At 34.8% G+C, this 16,560-nt stretch overlaps 2 protein-coding genes across 4 annotated transcripts in view; one reads left to right on the top strand and one right to left on the bottom strand.

Annotated features, from left to right (window-relative positions):
- Window positions 1-9,587, top strand: part of LOC140761031 (phytyl ester synthase 1, chloroplastic-like) — a 23,380-nt gene extending 13,793 nt beyond the window's left edge. The window contains exons 10-15 of one of the 3 annotated variants that reach the window (XR_012104536.1): window positions 21-390; window positions 1,134-1,247; window positions 4,818-4,930; window positions 5,074-5,145; window positions 5,278-5,343; window positions 9,534-9,587. Coding sequence is in view for 1 of the 3 variants with exons in the window: in XM_073098198.1 (XP_072954299.1) it covers window positions 21-390; window positions 1,134-1,247; window positions 2,954-3,036; window positions 3,126-3,408 (850 nt within the window). In the remaining 2 variants the exon portion in view is untranslated. Of the gene's footprint in view, window positions 1-20; window positions 391-1,133; window positions 1,248-2,953; window positions 3,037-3,125; window positions 4,040-4,817; window positions 4,931-5,073; window positions 5,146-5,277; window positions 5,344-6,709; window positions 6,785-9,533 lie in introns of those variants that run through there. The other 2 variants (XR_012104535.1, XM_073098198.1) reach the window with 2 other exon arrangements.
- LOC140761033 (uncharacterized) lies at window positions 5,935-16,560 on the bottom strand. The gene is made up of 10 exons (XM_073098200.1): window positions 16,355-16,560; window positions 15,578-15,693; window positions 13,551-13,723; window positions 12,001-12,094; window positions 7,539-7,649; window positions 7,300-7,389; window positions 6,749-6,834; window positions 6,540-6,604; window positions 6,350-6,460; window positions 5,935-6,221 (listed from the first exon to the last, which is right to left on the bottom strand). The coding sequence occupies exons 1-9, from the start codon at window positions 16,512-16,514 to the stop codon at window positions 6,351-6,353; spliced, it is 1,005 nt and encodes a 334-aa protein (XP_072954301.1). The 5' UTR covers window positions 16,515-16,560; the 3' UTR covers window positions 5,935-6,221; window position 6,350.

The raw sequence follows: 16,560 nt of genomic DNA, 5'->3' as shown, positions 1-16,560 counted from the left end.
TGTGGATTATTGTCATACAGACGCTTCTACGAAGTGACTGGTCCAGTGATGCTTTCAACCATGGAAGATGGCAAGATTGTGAGGGGTCTTTCTGGGATTCCTAATGATGGTCCTGTTCTATTAGTTGGCAATCACATGTACCTTGGACTTGACTTGGTTCCTCTTGTCAGAGAGTTCTTGAGGGAAAAAAGAGTTGCTCTTCGTGGTATAGCTCACCCTTTTCTATTTCCAGACATGATTGAAAGTTCATCGAAGGGGAAAGGCATTTTTGACTCCATAAATGTATATGGCGGAGTCCCTGTATCAATGAGACTTTTTTACCGATTACTATCAGAACAGGAATTTGTTCTTCTTTACCCTGGTGGTTACCGTGAAGCTCTTCATCACAAGGTGAGCTGAAACTTCTCAAGCAATAACCCTAATTAGGTAATGTAATATTAAAGTGTTATTTATACTTACTTTTTTCACTTCTTTATTGCTTAAAATGTTCTTTTTCTTTCAACCTTATATATCTATTAAATTTCTCTAAGGACATCTTCCAACAATAAAGTTCATAAACTAGCATATCCATTTTTGTAGATCTAATATGTCTTAAATGCATATTTGGTTCCATGAACTAACCTGGGAACCAAACTATAGGTGCACTATTTTTAATGTGCATTGTTTGTATTTTGTAAATCTATTCTCCTTGTAGAATTTTTCTCTGTTGACATTCATTCTTTTACTTCCATCAAATCTCATACATTTTCTATTAATTATATGTAAAGGCATTCTTCTTGTGAGAATTAGCATCGGATACTTCAGTAGATAGTGTAGGAGAAGCCATGAAATTGAAGCTGTTGCAAACGGCAGTATCTCACTAACAAGTAACAATGTTCCTACTCTGTGGAAACATGCTATTTCTCTTCCATCCTTTTGTCATCTATGCATATTTTTCTCCTTTATTTGTTATAACTAGTTAATACTTCTTTTAAAAACAATATTAGAGAAATGGAAAAAGTAGCTTTGACATGCTTGTGTTCTAGCTTTTTGGTTAGGTACTACCTTTGTGCATGTACCTGTCATGTTGTGCTTGATTCTGTTATAAGAGTGTGTGTGCTTGTTTCTATTATCCTATTCGTGGATGGTTTCAGGGTGAGGAGTACAAGTTGTTTTGGCCAAGTCAACCTGAGTTTATTAGAATGGCTGCTCAGTTTAGTGCCACGATTGTACCATTTGGAACAGTCGGTGAAGATGATCTGATAGAAGTGAGCTATATTTCTGACTTTTGAATTCTTGAATCATTTCTCATTTGAACTTTTATTAGATGTCTGAAGAATGTGATATATTATAGTTCTGTACTAGTGCATGAATTTGTTAAATATCTTCTGCTGCGTCAAAGTTCTCAAAATCACATCCATCAGTCCTTGAATGAAGTATGTAGGGTTGTTATTATTGATCCTTCTTTACAACCATTTATGCTAGGTACTTAGACTTTTGTTTGTTTGCAATTTGATCTGTGTCAAGTAACTTATTCTACAGACATCAAAAATAGCCTTGTCTTTCCTTCTCTTATTTTCGGGATATTTTTCTGTCCAGTCATTACTTTTTGGTGAAGATGCCTCAGATATTCCATAAATTATGCCCTACATCAATGGCAATTCTCCATCATTCGAATTTGGTGTAATGCCTATATACTTTTTCATCATAACCATTGAGCTTTATCAAATATCCATCTTAAGAAACATAGTACTATCATACTATCTCCTTGGATGTACTTTAAATCATGAGCTTCCTTTTATTCCATTTCTTTCATCTTCTAAAGTGCTTCTCCATTTTCATGTTCTTACCTCTAGAAAACAGACTTCCTCAATGTCTAAAGTACACTCTACACTCCTTTGAATACTCGATCCAAGATTTGAAAAAATGACCTCCTGCTTCCTAATTTGTATAACCTTATATATATGATAGTTAATGTGTACCAGCACATCTGCACAACTGAACATCAACAATCACCTATGCTGTATGAACACATAGTCTTAGATAATGGACATGTAGAGTGGATGCAGCCTATTGCATGGCAGAGGCTCTTCCTTATTATTTGATTATAGAAAAAACTAAAAGCAACTAGAGGTGGAACCAGTAGGGAGGGCTCAATGCTAAGACTGAGCACTCGAAGTCTCACGTTATTCAACCAATAAGAGAAACAGCAGGAAAAACTTCAGGTATTTCAGATTTTAGAATAGATCATTATTGTGTATTTTGATGATGAAATTATTGTCACCGGCAATATCGACGTGCAAATTCTTAGAAACCAAGAACCTAAGTTACTAAATGATTAGCAAGACTTGTGGATTAATGGTACAGTAAGTACAACAATTGGTATACTACTTTACTTTCTGTAAATCTTAGGAAATTTCGAATTTGATGTTTCAACTTTCAAGAGATACAAAATTAGAGTCTCTTGAAGATGAAGTTGTGGGAAATACATCGGACTCTCCTAAACCCAGTCACAGAGCTAATGTTTTCCTCCATTATAGGTTCAACTGTTCAAGTATTAGGGTCAGCACGCACTTACTTTTAATTGCAATTCATGTTTAATCTTCTGGTCCTTGCTCTGAGAAATGTACTAGAATTTGTAGTTATAAATAAACCTTTGTTTCTGAAAACAGAACACTTTCAATGACAGTGATTTGCTCATGCTGAGAGTGGTTCTAACTTGTACCTCTATTTATTTTACAAAAAGAAAAGTTTATGATCATCCATTATAAGGTACTTTGCTTGGGTGTATGTATATTAATATGTAATAAACTAATAATTAAGTCAACAACTATTATTTTCATTTTTTAATTATACATTGTCCATTAGTTATGTATATATATACCGTATTTATCGTCCTGCTCTCCTTAAAGACTTATACTTATATAAAGTTGCCTGACTCATGCTTTATTTTTCTTCTACGAAATGAATACAGTTGCTTTTATCCTTTGATGATGTATTGACCCTTCCTTTTGGGAAAGATATGACAAGATTCTATAGTGAGAATTTAAAAATAAGGTAATCATCCTATATATTTTCAATATTCGTCATTCTTATGGTCTTGATTGTCACTTCTTGGTGTTAACATAGTACTGTTCTTATTATAGGGATGATTATCCTAGTGTGTGCTTCCCAGGAGTTCTTCCTAAGATACCTGGCAGGTTCTACTATCTATTTGGTAAACCAATTGTTACAAGTGGAAATGATGGGATATTGCAAGATAGGAATAAAGTGAACGACCTGTATTGGCATGTTAAATCCGAGGTTGAACGAATGATTTGTTATTTACTAAAGAAAAGGAAGGAGGACTATTATAGAAGTATCTTCACAAGATCTTTATACAAAGCTGCTTGGGGATCTGATCATGAAGTCCCAACATTTGAACCTTGAGTCCAGTTGATGGATTGTTTCAATAGAACTTTGTATTTAGAGATAATATATAAAGTTCTTTGAGTAAATTATAGGCATACATCAGTTCGAACTGAGAGATATTTTATTATAAAACCACATTTCAGGAAAAGAATGCATGGTAGCGGGCTATAGTATTCTAGCCCCAAATTCGGCCCGGTCCGAGTGATTTGTGGATTAGGTCGTAAACAAACATGTAAGCCCAGTTGACCTGAATCCAGCCTGGCTTGCCCAATGATCACCTTTACCCTTGATGTTGTCTGCAAGCCTTGCCTTTTATGTGTTCGTCTTTTACAACTTCCAACCTGTGGAGAAGATGAGAATGCATACCCCACTACATTGGTGAGGAGGTGGCAGCTGCAGGAGTCCTGGAGATGGAAGACATATTTGAGCTATGACTAGTTTGGTCTTCTTAATTTTCTTGATTTACAATTACCCGCAATGTGATGTTGTTGGATTTGTACTATTTATATCTTGAATGGACTGTTAAACGAGATCTGTATCAATGATTCTTCGAGTATAGACTTAATTTAATCTTGTTTGATCTCGTTAGGAAGGTAGGTTTTCTTTAATCTAATTCCAACATGCAGAAGAGTTCATCCAAACTTGTTATGAAATATTAGTGAATTTTACTTCCTCACAAGGAAGAAATATTGCTAGTAAGCAATACATACCTATTTCCTGGGCCCTTGGCAAGGGTAAGAATAATTTAGAATAAAATTAGAGGATTAGCCTTGACAACTGCTTTGCTGCAAGGAGCTTATCAAATAACGAGTCTCAGAGACATTTCTTCAATTTCATTCATATATATATATATATATATATATATATATATATATATATATAGTTGGTCAAAATAATAAGAGTGTCATATGAAAATAATATGAAAAATACTAAAATTAAAAGGTTGAATAACAAATTAGCTGATAGACAAAATGATAGTAAAAAAAATCATTGCTTATACGCATTACCATCTTGCAGATCCTCCGCTTTGCATGCTAATCATCCAGCCCAACCAAAATATACTCCTGAGGTGTGATCTGAGAGTAAATCGGAAAAGTTTTCAGCAGCTAAATGGGCTGCAAGTAAGGTAGAAGTTCTCATCAATGATAATTGAAAGTTGTAAACAATAAAATAACAGATGCAAATACCTGCATATTACTACTGCCTTTTAGAATTTAATAGTGTTCCAGCTTCTTTTTTTATTAGATTTAATTTGGAACTTACTTAACTTTTGTAATCAATTTGGTTATTGTGTAACTCCAGATAAACTCATTATCTGCAGTTGGGTATCAAATTTTTTATTATTTTAGGATCTCTATTTAATTTCTTTTGTAGGTTGATATTGTAGTTGGCTAATTACAGGTGGTCTAACATTTAACCTCTCCCAGGACTAATCAACTAAGCGAGCATCTAAGGAGTAACAAGATGGCGATGGCTTTTAGCTTCGAAGTTCGAACTCTCCAGAGTTAAAATATAGAAGCAAAGCTTTCTTGCCATCATGGTATATACTTACTCAGATACTAGAGAAGCAGTCTTATTTTGATCATTTGATTGTTAAATTTTCTAGTGCATTGTGGTTATCGTGCCTTTTTTAATATTGTATTGTCTCTATCTTTTATTTATTTATTTTTGGTTGATATTTAGGCTGGAAAAAGAATCCTTTTCTGCCATTGTTGGTGGTGAAGAAGTAGAAATGGGGAAGCCATCTCCAAAAATGTGAGACACTAAGACATCTTTTATTGTCCTCCCGTTATCATTCTATATAGTTTAGGAAATTAATTTTATTACTCTCCAAGTCAAGCTGATTTCGTTATCATTCTATATAGTATTAAATTTTTTATTTTGTAGCTTTCTGGAAGCTGCAAAAAGGATGAATGTTGATCCATCTCTCTGCCTAGTAATTGAGGATTCCTTGTAAGCTTCTCTTAATCTTCAACAATGTCCCTCCTTTTTCCATTTTTCATTTTGTTATATGTCGTTGTTAAATCCTTTCCATGTACTAATTACATGACATAAATAATGTTGAAAAAAATCTTTGCTTTTGTGAAAAGAAGAATCAGAAGAATCTAAGTCAAAGTTGTAGTTATGCATTTGGATGAGTATAAAATGTTTCCAGACCTGAACTAAGGCCCTCAAAATAGAGCTCAGCTTGAGCTATAAATGAGTCGAGCCGAACTAGATTTGTTAGCTCAAAGAGTTAATCGAGTTGAGCCGAGCCAAACTTAGCTCGATCAAGCTCAGCTTGATAAGAGCTTAATCAGTGTAGCTTATATTTACTCAAACAATGGGATTGACCATAAGCATATTATGATTATTTGCACTTTCTCCATTAGTTTGGATGGAAAAGTTAACAACTTCACATTAGTTTCAACCACATAGGGCAAAGTAGTACAAATGAAAATTCCAGAGAGTAGTTTAATTTTAGGCATATCAACAGAGGGCAATTTGTAATTTACCCTAAAATTTAAAAGCAAGTCACAATGAGAAAATAGTTGACAAAGTGGATGAATAAATAAGAAATTTAAATTTGAATAGTTAGTTCTTCCAGATGGGAAGTAGTTTTAACATGTACAACAACTATTGTATAAACAAGTACAGAATATACAAAGACCAATCTGTAGTCCAAAGGAAGCTGCCTCTGGAAAGGAAATAGAAAGAACTGAGATCCATAGCAATAGTTCATATTTCTCACTGGGTCCATTAATTGAACCACCAAGAGGCACTTTCTTGATGATCACCCAATTCTGTAAGGGAGAAGTCATCGTATAAGAGACAGCTTGGTTCACTTCGCGCTGATAAGATTTGCAATTAGAATTCACAGGTCAACATGATGTGGTACATACACTAATCTTAATAATCACTCAGGTTATAAACTAGCTTAAAACCCAGTAAAATTAGTTAAAGAAGTACAACAGAGGACCTTAGTTTCTTAGCCCAAGGAATTCAGGAAAGCTTGCATATTTGGGCTGCCATCCAATTTCTGCACGAGTTTTTGAGTTATTCATCCTCTTGCCCAGAGGGCCATCAGTGCCTGAAATTAAGGGCATATGAGTTACCTCAAAGAGAGTTCTCTCTCACAAGGCAAAGAAAAAAAAAGTTTGAAATGTTGCCTGTGAAACCCTGAAATTTCGTGCTGAATTTTCCACTTTGATTTACACAATCCATCATTTCTTGCCTGCAAGAAAATAAATCATGCACTATGTGAACTTCATAAATGAGAGCAACAAGAAATGTGATAATTCTTTACTTTGTGAATAATTCTTTATTTGTTTATTGGAAGAGTTAAATAGGCAGGAGGAGCAAGGAAACTAGGGGTGACCTGGAAAGAGGATGATTGTCACAACCCAAGAAGATACGTCCACGAACCTTCTTTTTCATGATTGCGGTCAAAAGTGAAGCAGCATCCTGTAAAGCAACAAACATCCAAAACCTACAGATGGAATACTGAAAATGCACCAATTTCATCCCACAAACTGATACAAAAGGACTAGAGCAGATCTCATTAGTATTATATAGAGCCCCTCTGTAATGCTCGGCACTAATCTCTTGTCCTATATTTAACCAAGAATGGTCATGCTGGCTAGATGTTTCACTTTCACCTCTAAAAGAAAGTGATCATTTATTAAAAATAAAAATAACCCCTTCTGCATAGTCTCCTGTTGGAGTCCTATCTGAATGCAAAGCAACTAGACAGAACTCATAAAACAGAAAGCTAGATGCTTTGCTGAAATTCTACCAGGATGCTACAATTTTAACCTAGATGGCGGTGAATGCTTGACAAATGAAAACATTACCAAGAAATCCCAAGAAATAAGTAGATTAAAAAGAACAAGGATCTTATTTACACCACTACGGATAGAATTACTTTACCTCATAATGAATAAGATTAACTATATGATCTGGACGAGAATCCACAGTTCCTTTCCGCAACCAGAAGACATGGGCACCTCTATCTGCTTTGTGTAGACAATGAAGGACAAAGTGTAAACAAGGAAAAGCAATCAACAAGTAGTCCCATATGGAAACAGAATCTAGCCATTCTACTTTTTCTCATTTCTTAATATGTGTCTTAAAAAGAAGCATGCAGAATAGAATCACAAAAAGGATATGTAAAGCCCTGCTAGCCTCAGAACACAGCCTCCAACCTCCAAAACTATATTTTCTGCTTTTAAGAGAACATCGGTCCGAGGACTCCTACCAATTGGCACAACTGAAGAATCCTACAATAACATCTAAACAGTTAGAAAAAAAAAAAAAAAGCAGTTCTTAATTTGCAACAGATATGGAGTCTAGTAGTTTTACTTCTTTTTTTACTTTGGAGGAATCAAGGAGACAACCTTAAGTGATTCATAAGATAAATGGTAATAAAAGCTTGCAAACAGAATAAAGAACTCATGATAAACTAATAATCAATTAACAACCATGATATTTAGTATCTAATATTTTAATAAAACGATTCAAATAGCACTTTCAGATCAAACCAGAACAGTATGAGAAGTTTGCACATAATAAATGAGGAAATTATATTAGAAGTTATCAGAAATGAGATCATATTTCTCTTTATGTGATGACTACTGAGACATGGTTCCATTAGGGTTGGTGACACGAAGAAAGAATAAACCATGAACACTACATGGGATAGAAATCCATTATTTATTCAAGAAAGTCATGCTAAAAGAAAGAGAAGTATCTATCAAGTGCTGATAAATTATAAGAGGTCATAACCTCCTTGTAAAACAAGAATGTATTTTTTTCTTTCTTTCAATAAGAAAGAAAAGTATAGTATTACCACAAAAAAGGGCGCAAAAGCACGTCAACTATCCAAGCAGATTCCTGCCATGCCCCTATACAAGAGATCTAGAAAAAGCAAAAGGAACTGAATGGTGCTAGACAGAAGAATAAGATTGATCTTTACCCAGGTTAGCAAACCAATTGGCACACTAGTTAGCCTCCCTATAACAGTAGGTAACAAAACGAATAGCAAGAGCCTGAAGCAAAGAGAACATATCATTAAAAATGTGTTTCCACTTTCCATTTCTAGAGAGCAGCTGATCTAGAATTGATGATTTGAGCAAAAGACTTGGAGTCCATCTCAATAGTAAGATTTGTGAGCTTATAGTCCTGAGCTTTAAGCCGAACAAAATGCAGGGCTTCCACCTCTGTGTGCAAGGGGTCGATGGCACTACAACCAGCTGCACCGACAAGGAGGGGACTGCCGTTCGCGAAGCAAGCAATGAAACCGACCTCTGCCCAGGTCGAGTTGGGAGAGAAAGCACCATCAATGCTAATTTAGTTAAGCCCATAACCGATGGTTTGCAAGGTTCAAGCCTTCTTGCTGAGGGAGGACTGCAGAGGCTTGAGGTGGACAAAGCGAGTATCAATAGCAAGGGCCAAAGATTCCGAAAATCGGGATTGAAATCAACTATCCGAAAAAATATTATGTATTGGTCGTATCAATTGTATCGGCCACCCATATCATATTGGACATTTTTTTATTACACAAAATTTTAAATATTATTTAAAAATATAGGAAAATTTCTAAATATTTAAAAAAGTGATGAAAAATAAAAAATAAAAATTACTCACATATGAAGCCTAAAAATTAAAAAAAAAAGTACTCGTTCAAAACTATGATGAAGATCGTGCAACCTGTAATGTCTAGTAAATTTCTATGATTGTAAATTAATATTGTAGAAGTGAAATGTGTTTCACTGTTGTTCTACCACAAATAAGACTTAAAGAGGGGAGAAAAGGAAGAGAAATGAAAAAAAAAAACACTTGCCCAAGTTCACCCAAGTGTGGAGTAGCTAAAAGAGCTCATTAGATTAATTGTTGGATGATTTCAGTGTGAAGTGTCAGGATGGGAGGAGAATATATGTGAGAGATAGGGAGTAAAAACTAAAAACTTGAAAAGAATCCATTTCAACTAGTTTCGATAGAGTTTAGTTAGCTGGGCACATCAATTATTAATATTCCCTAGGTTGGATCTATTCAGGGTTAGGATCGGCATCAACTAAAACTAGGATCTAGAGCTATTGTTTTGAAGAACATTTAATTAGTGGTTGAGGACAATCTCTAACAAATATGGTTGTTATGGCTTTCAGGTACTGGCCAATGCGGCAACTGAGCAACATGCACTAGGCCCCACCTCCAAATAGGATCTACCTTTTTTTTACCTTTCAGTTCTTTTTATCTTTATGTTTAAACTATCTATTAGTTTAGTTTGATTAAAGACATATTAGTAGTGGTATTGTTTATTCCATTATTTTTTTTATTAAATTTATCGAAGTTAAATTTTTACATTAATTTTTGTTATTGTGGACTTAGAAAATATTAGTTAAGGCTTCGTGTATCTCACGCGTTTGAGGCACATAGCCGATTATGATTTTGATTTCCGGTCGTGATAGTGTTTATGTCTACCAAATGCAACCCGTTTAATAATCGGGTCAGGATCGTGTTCGTATTAGGGTGAAGTTGAGCCAACCCAAATCTGACCTACGTTGAACCTGCTTAACACAAATTGAATGCCACTCCTAACTAGGCCCATTGCATCAATAATATCATACGATGAGGCCACCTCATCACTACCATTAATAGCCAACTGTTTCCTAAGCAAATCCAGAGGCATCCTATCAACTTGCGTCAAAACAATATTCAAGGAAATAGAGGATGAGGTTTGTTCACCTACAACCTACACATGCTTGGCATGTGAGGACTAGGTCTATTCACCTACCTCTTGCATGTGCTTGGCACGTGGGGACCCTTCAGCTCACCAGGTTGGGCACTTACCACGACTCAGACAAGTGCTTGGGTCAACCAACTCGACAACCCTAGTTGGACAACTCGATGTTTTACCCATCAAGACCCTCCTCAAGACCCTCCTCTAGTTACTAAGCCAATATCCACCTAATTCGAAAAGTCTTCACTAATCATCTCCTATATGTGCTTTGGGATCGTCCAAGTCTACTTTGGTTGGTGGCATAAATAAGAGGGACCATTGCCACAAGCAACTTGAGCCCAAGTCCTAGGAACATTAACAGCCTTCTCAGGGGCTGCTCGTCGTTGGCCACAAGTCAAAATCCGCAGGAGAGGAGACCAACACAATTCAATCAGGAGGTCAAGGGGGGTTTGACATGAGGGAGAGAGGAAGCAAGAAAAACAAAAATCGCCTTGGAGTCACCTACGCCAGAGCAACTCGAGAAGGAAATCCAACCACTTTTAAAAGAAGAACGTTCAATGGAAAACACTTAGTTTGATAATCCTCTAATACAGAAATAAAAGAAAGCATATTCACTTATTCAGTCTATATAGTAAAAACTCTAGATCTGAATTTATACGTTGAACTTATGTAAACAGCAGAAAGGAAGATTGGTGAAAGAAGAGCTACAGTCTAACTGTATTTTGATCCACATACACATACTCCATAGCATCACAATGCATCTCTCTAAGATGATGGTAGATATACTGATATAGTGCATAACTGAAAATGTAATAGAAATATGGATATTCCCATTTTTTGAGGGTTCAGAACTTAGAAAAAAGAAGAAGAAATTTTGGAATTCTTAACTAGGACCACACTCTTATCTCTACGATTGCAAAAGCAACATTAAAAACATCAATTACCAAGATTAGCAAGCATTTATCTTCGAATTAGTCATTAAAAAAACCTCTTTATTCAACCTATTACATGAAACAGGTAGGTGCTGATTCTGTACAAGGTATGAACATTGAGAAGTTAACACTAAGCAGGGCAGAGGACCTAACAATCAACTTATCCCACAAGTCTACATATATGCCAGGAGAATCCTTCTAATATTGATCTTCTTTTATCAAAAAAGCTCACTTAAAGGTTACTGCTATGTACATTTTTCTGGACTAAGCTCATTCTTTACTAATTTGACAATGAATAGTATAGTTTATACTACTGTTTCTTCTTCCTAAGAATATAGGTTATCATCTTTAAGAAAAATAACTAGTCTCAACTTCCCTTGAATATCACCTTTGAATCTTCATATTGCGACTCTTTTTTTTTATCTCAAGTAAAACACAAAGAAATAGAACAAAGACAATTACCCAAGAGGAAAATATATTTAAAGATCACAGAAGTACAAACTAGGGTAATCTTCACATCAAGAAGAATCAAGCATACCTAGAAGGATAACTCTATCAAGTGACACTGGAAAGAAGAAAAGGGTCAATCTCGTAATATCAAAATGTTTCCCTCCAATTGTGTAACAGTAGTTGAGGGAAAATGATACACGGTTTGTCTATAAAGATTCATGACCAAAGTTTTTATTTCTCAATAAGATCAAAAGTTACCCTTCTAAGCTCACCAAAAGATCCTTTTGGATCTTCCATCCAATCAGAAAGATGAAATAGAACACATTACAATCCTAGTAAAAAGCATTTTGAATGCCAGTTGCTCAAGATTTTGCAAAATGATGTAAGCAAGTTTTCTATGAACTGCAAGAAAGTTGTACACCTGTACACTTAGAAATGTATTAATTTCTTTTAAAGTTAAAGACAAATAAATGGTATAATTAAAGAAAATACTTAAAACAAGATGTACACCTCATCACACAAATCATTGTCACTCTGATCATAAGCAGCAGTACTGGAGGTAAACAGGAAAGAACCTTCACCACTCCAATTCGATGCTGCTAATCTGCAGATATTTGTTGAAACTAAGCATGTTACCCATGTATAAGGTTTCTTCTTCATTTATAATAGGATGACAGGATACAGGAGATATCTCAGAGAATAGATACTACTGTACTTTGCACTGAAATTACTATAAAAAGCAAAAGAATACTTAAAAAGGACAACTGACAGTGTCAGGAAGTTGTAAAACCAGTGGAACATGGAGATATATCATTAAAAGTTTAAAACTACTCCAAACTAGTATTTATTATTGATAGCATGAAATGAAGTACAGAATTTCACTAGTATGCTGGTCTATATAGGATCAGCGGAGTTGTGCTCTAGATGGCCACTGTTTTGTTGAGAAAAAGCTTTGTCAATACCTACACAAGTAAGTAGTTACCTACGTCACTAGTGAACAGTATACTATTCCAAAGATTTTGTTCTGTCATTCTCAGCCAAGACATATTTGAGTTCACCTAAATTTGCTTCCTCTTTTGTGAGCAACAAATTTATTAAAAGGTCAATTGTGTTCCTGAGAAATTGTTAACTTCATGGTCTGATTTGAATATGTTACACCAGTTGCCAGGATGTATAAGGCAGCTCAACTACATCTCATATTTGAGCACTAGAACATCCACAGTACACATCTGAACAGGCTTCTGCTTCAGGTCCCAAGAAAGATGAATCAGCAGACCAGAGAAAATTGATTCCTTATCATGACTTGTTCACAAGGATTTATATTTGTAATTGTCCAATTGGCCATATGCAAAACTATACTTAGAAATCTTCAAGAGCCCAACTATCATTTTCCCTATGCTAGAAGATCCCATACAATCTTCAGAATATACATCAAACTCTCAAATGAAACTCAGCTTTAATGTTCAATACTTCAATGCACGCTTATTATGTGTATAGCCAGTGACCACTGTTATGCACATATTTAACTAACACTGCAAACAGTAAAATGATCTGTATTATTAATTGTTTATGTCTGTACATGTAGGACAAATGGAAACCAAACATATTCAACTTCTGATACATGTATAACTTAGCTGATACCTGATAAACTTAAGACATCAGTCAAACTTTCTAAACTTCAGGTCATCACTCATCAGACACCAAATTCATGTGTAAACCTTTAAATGGGATAATCCAAATGAAGGTAAAATAATAACATATTCAACTTATTTCCATTACTACCACCTAGAGGTTGTCTCAGAATAATTGGCTATTGCACTTTGTGATGTAAGGAGCAAGCACTGTCTACCTTAACATTAGCAGAGAACCTCATGAGGCAAAAGGAAACTAAAAAAATGAGTAAAGAAAGATTCTAAAGAAAGAGAAGCATGGCATGTGGTACGAGAAAGCTACAGGTCTAGATGTCGCATTGTATGAAATATGGTAAAAGATGTTGCATCTTCTATCATTCAATATGTTTCAGGACAGAAAATCTCTTGAAATTTCAACACATATTTTACCTGACATCACCAGGGTAATCTTCAGTGCGAGATGGCGGAGCACAAAAAATAACATATGGAACTTTCTGAGCAGTTGTTGAACCCCTTAAGGAGGGAATGATCCCAACTTCAATCAATTCATTATGATGATCTGTACTCATTGTTTGGCCAAAAATTTTGCAACCTGGATGTTCCTGTTAACAGAGAAAAATATGAAGTCCTTCAGTCACTTTTATGAACCTTGTGATCTATGTGACTATTTGTGCAAAGATTGGTATTTTAAGGAGTTAGGAACAAAATTCACCAAAATATTCCGATGAGTGAGACAATATGCAAAGCAACTGAGAAAGATAAATTGTATTTTCAATATATAAGAAAGTAATAGAGTAAAATACAAATACCATCCATGTAGGAATGAAAACTGATAGGATACTGATCAGGTAGTGCCAAAATAATATCGATATCCACTTCTCTTCTCTGTTATGAACAAGGTTACGGATAGTATATATATAGCAAACTCGGTAACAATATTTGCTTGATATGGATAAGGATGTGAATCAGGTAACATATGTATCCTTATTGAATTTATAAAGCTACAATAAATGTAGCATTGCTGTAATGTGCAACACAGTTAAAAATTACATAATAGAATCAGGGCACCTATCACCTATTGACATAAAAATACATAAAAAGCATGTCCTCACTTCAATATTTCATATTATTTTAAACTATATGACAATGCAAACACAAATTTGGATAAAATTCTTTAAATTATATTCTCATGTGGATAAGATAGACACTGATACAAATCTATTAAGATAGATAGGAAAATCCAAGTCCATATCCCACAATGCTCAGACAAAGAACTAGATGGATCAGATATTGTTCAACCTAATTCACCCCTACATGGTTGCATCCATGTCTCCACCTATTCTTTCTTAGATATAAAATTCAAGTTAGCCAATAATTGTTGTTCGCTTAATAATACTCCACATCTTGCCTTGCTTAACTTTTAGCACTACATAAATCTTTTTGGTGAAATCAGGATAGATAATTGAATATCAACAAGAAGCAAGAGAACTTGTTAATGTATCTAGTATGTGGATGAATTTAGAAGTTCATGTTTCTACGATATTTAAGGATTAATCATGCATTTAGAAAGGAAGATGCTCCTCCCACACTAATTCAATTAACAAATGAATGAAGCAAAATTTCATTAAATGACAAGAGTACTTAAGAAGCCAGCTGTATCTCCTTCAATCTTAGCAATTCATACTAATAAAAATATAGTAACCAGAAATATTTAAAATTCAAAAAAGAAAAACAAAATCATCTTTTTGAGTAAGGATGTATGATAGGCTATGAAGCAAGAATAATTCATTTTCCCCTCCGTACTAGTATCTGATACGTATTGGATATTGATACAGCCCAATACATGTTGGATACAACTAGAGGAGTATTTGAATTAGAAAATAATAATTTTAATTTTCCAATACAGCAAGGTACGGCTCTAATACATTTCTTGATCATCCAATTTTTTTTTCTTCTTTCTTTGCTGAAAGATGATATAAAACACATACTTTATATAATTATCCAATCTTTCATGATACTTTATGGCTTTGTTTATTAGATAATAAATTAAACATATAACTTGAAGGCCATTTAAACTTTAAAGATCCAAATTAATTATAGATTAATTGAACTATGTTTCAATATTTCGCTAATATTTTAAGTTTCCTATAAGTTTTTATTACAATATTATTTAAAGTTTTAGGCATGTAGATACTAAATATGTAGCTTTCTTTCCTTTTATCTTATCATTTCTGAGATAATTATTTTTTACCGTATATTATATTGGTTGACAACAAATTGAAAACATATTATTTATTTATTTATTGGTGTATTCATACCATATCTATATCCTACTTTTAAGAATTTGCCGTATCCCTATATTTGTATTTTTATATCTCCATATCCAATATCTATATCTTTGCTTCATATGCGAGATAGGTCAGTTGTTCAAGAATCTTAACATAATTTGCAATAACCTGTTGCCACTTCTCAGCTACTAACTGACCAAGTACCCCTGGCCCCACGATCAACAGATCCTTCTCCCCAGTAACACTGGAGGAAGACATCTTCGCCATTGCATCATTGGATGATTCTGCACTCACAAAATGTAAGATATCAGAGCGTTGATATCAAACTTCTCAATATTTCTAATTGCGAGTCTCTTTCTGATTCAGTAAGATATAAACCGAATGATTCGAACTGAAACTAATGCAGTCATCACTAAGAAATGATCACTAATCTCAGAATATGTAAATCATAGGGGATAATATGTAATTTACCCTTATTCAAATGTACAAGCAGCAAATTTGTCAAATAGAGGAGGTTCTTCACAATAAGACTAAAACATAGTAATGAGATGCACAAAAAGAATAAATAAAGAAAAGAAAAGGCAATGCTTCCTCCGAGGGGAACAATGCTATACTTATTGTTATCCCATTTTGTGATTAATAACTACAGCAAAACATTGCTACCTATGCGACATTGGCACGAGATAATTCCAAGGTCCATAAATAAAACCTCAAAAATCAAATTCCGCAAGAAACCCAATTCTACAGTTCTCATAACGAACCTCGTCGGACCTACGAAAGAAGTAAAAAGGGCAGGAAGTGGTGGAACGACCAAGTTCCTTCCTTTGCCGAATCTAGCGTATGCCCACCGCAATGCCAATCGAATTAGATAACTCAGACCCATTAAAACAATGAATCACCCGTGTAACGAGAAGAAAAGAGAAATCATAGAGAAGGAACGCTCACCAAGAGGGGAAGAAGAGGCAGAGGCTACCGAGATGCGACGTCCGTGGGAGAGAGAGGTACTAATCGAGAGGAGGCGACCGCAGGACAGAGAGGGGGTGAGGGGGAGACGAGGAGCGTGGAGAGCTACTGGGATTGAAGCCAAGGCGGTGATGACTTCCATCGGGTTTTTTTGGGGGAAGAGATCAGAGCGGCTACTTGAATACAAA

The sequence above is a fragment of the Typha angustifolia genome, chromosome 6 (assembly GCF_048772165.1).
Source record: "Typha angustifolia cultivar Huaian chromosome 6, ASM4877216v1, whole genome shotgun sequence".
NCBI lineage: Eukaryota > Viridiplantae > Streptophyta > Magnoliopsida > Poales > Typhaceae > Typha > Typha angustifolia.
Note: the sequence above shows the minus strand (reverse complement) of the source record. Positions and strands in the feature narration are given on the sequence as shown.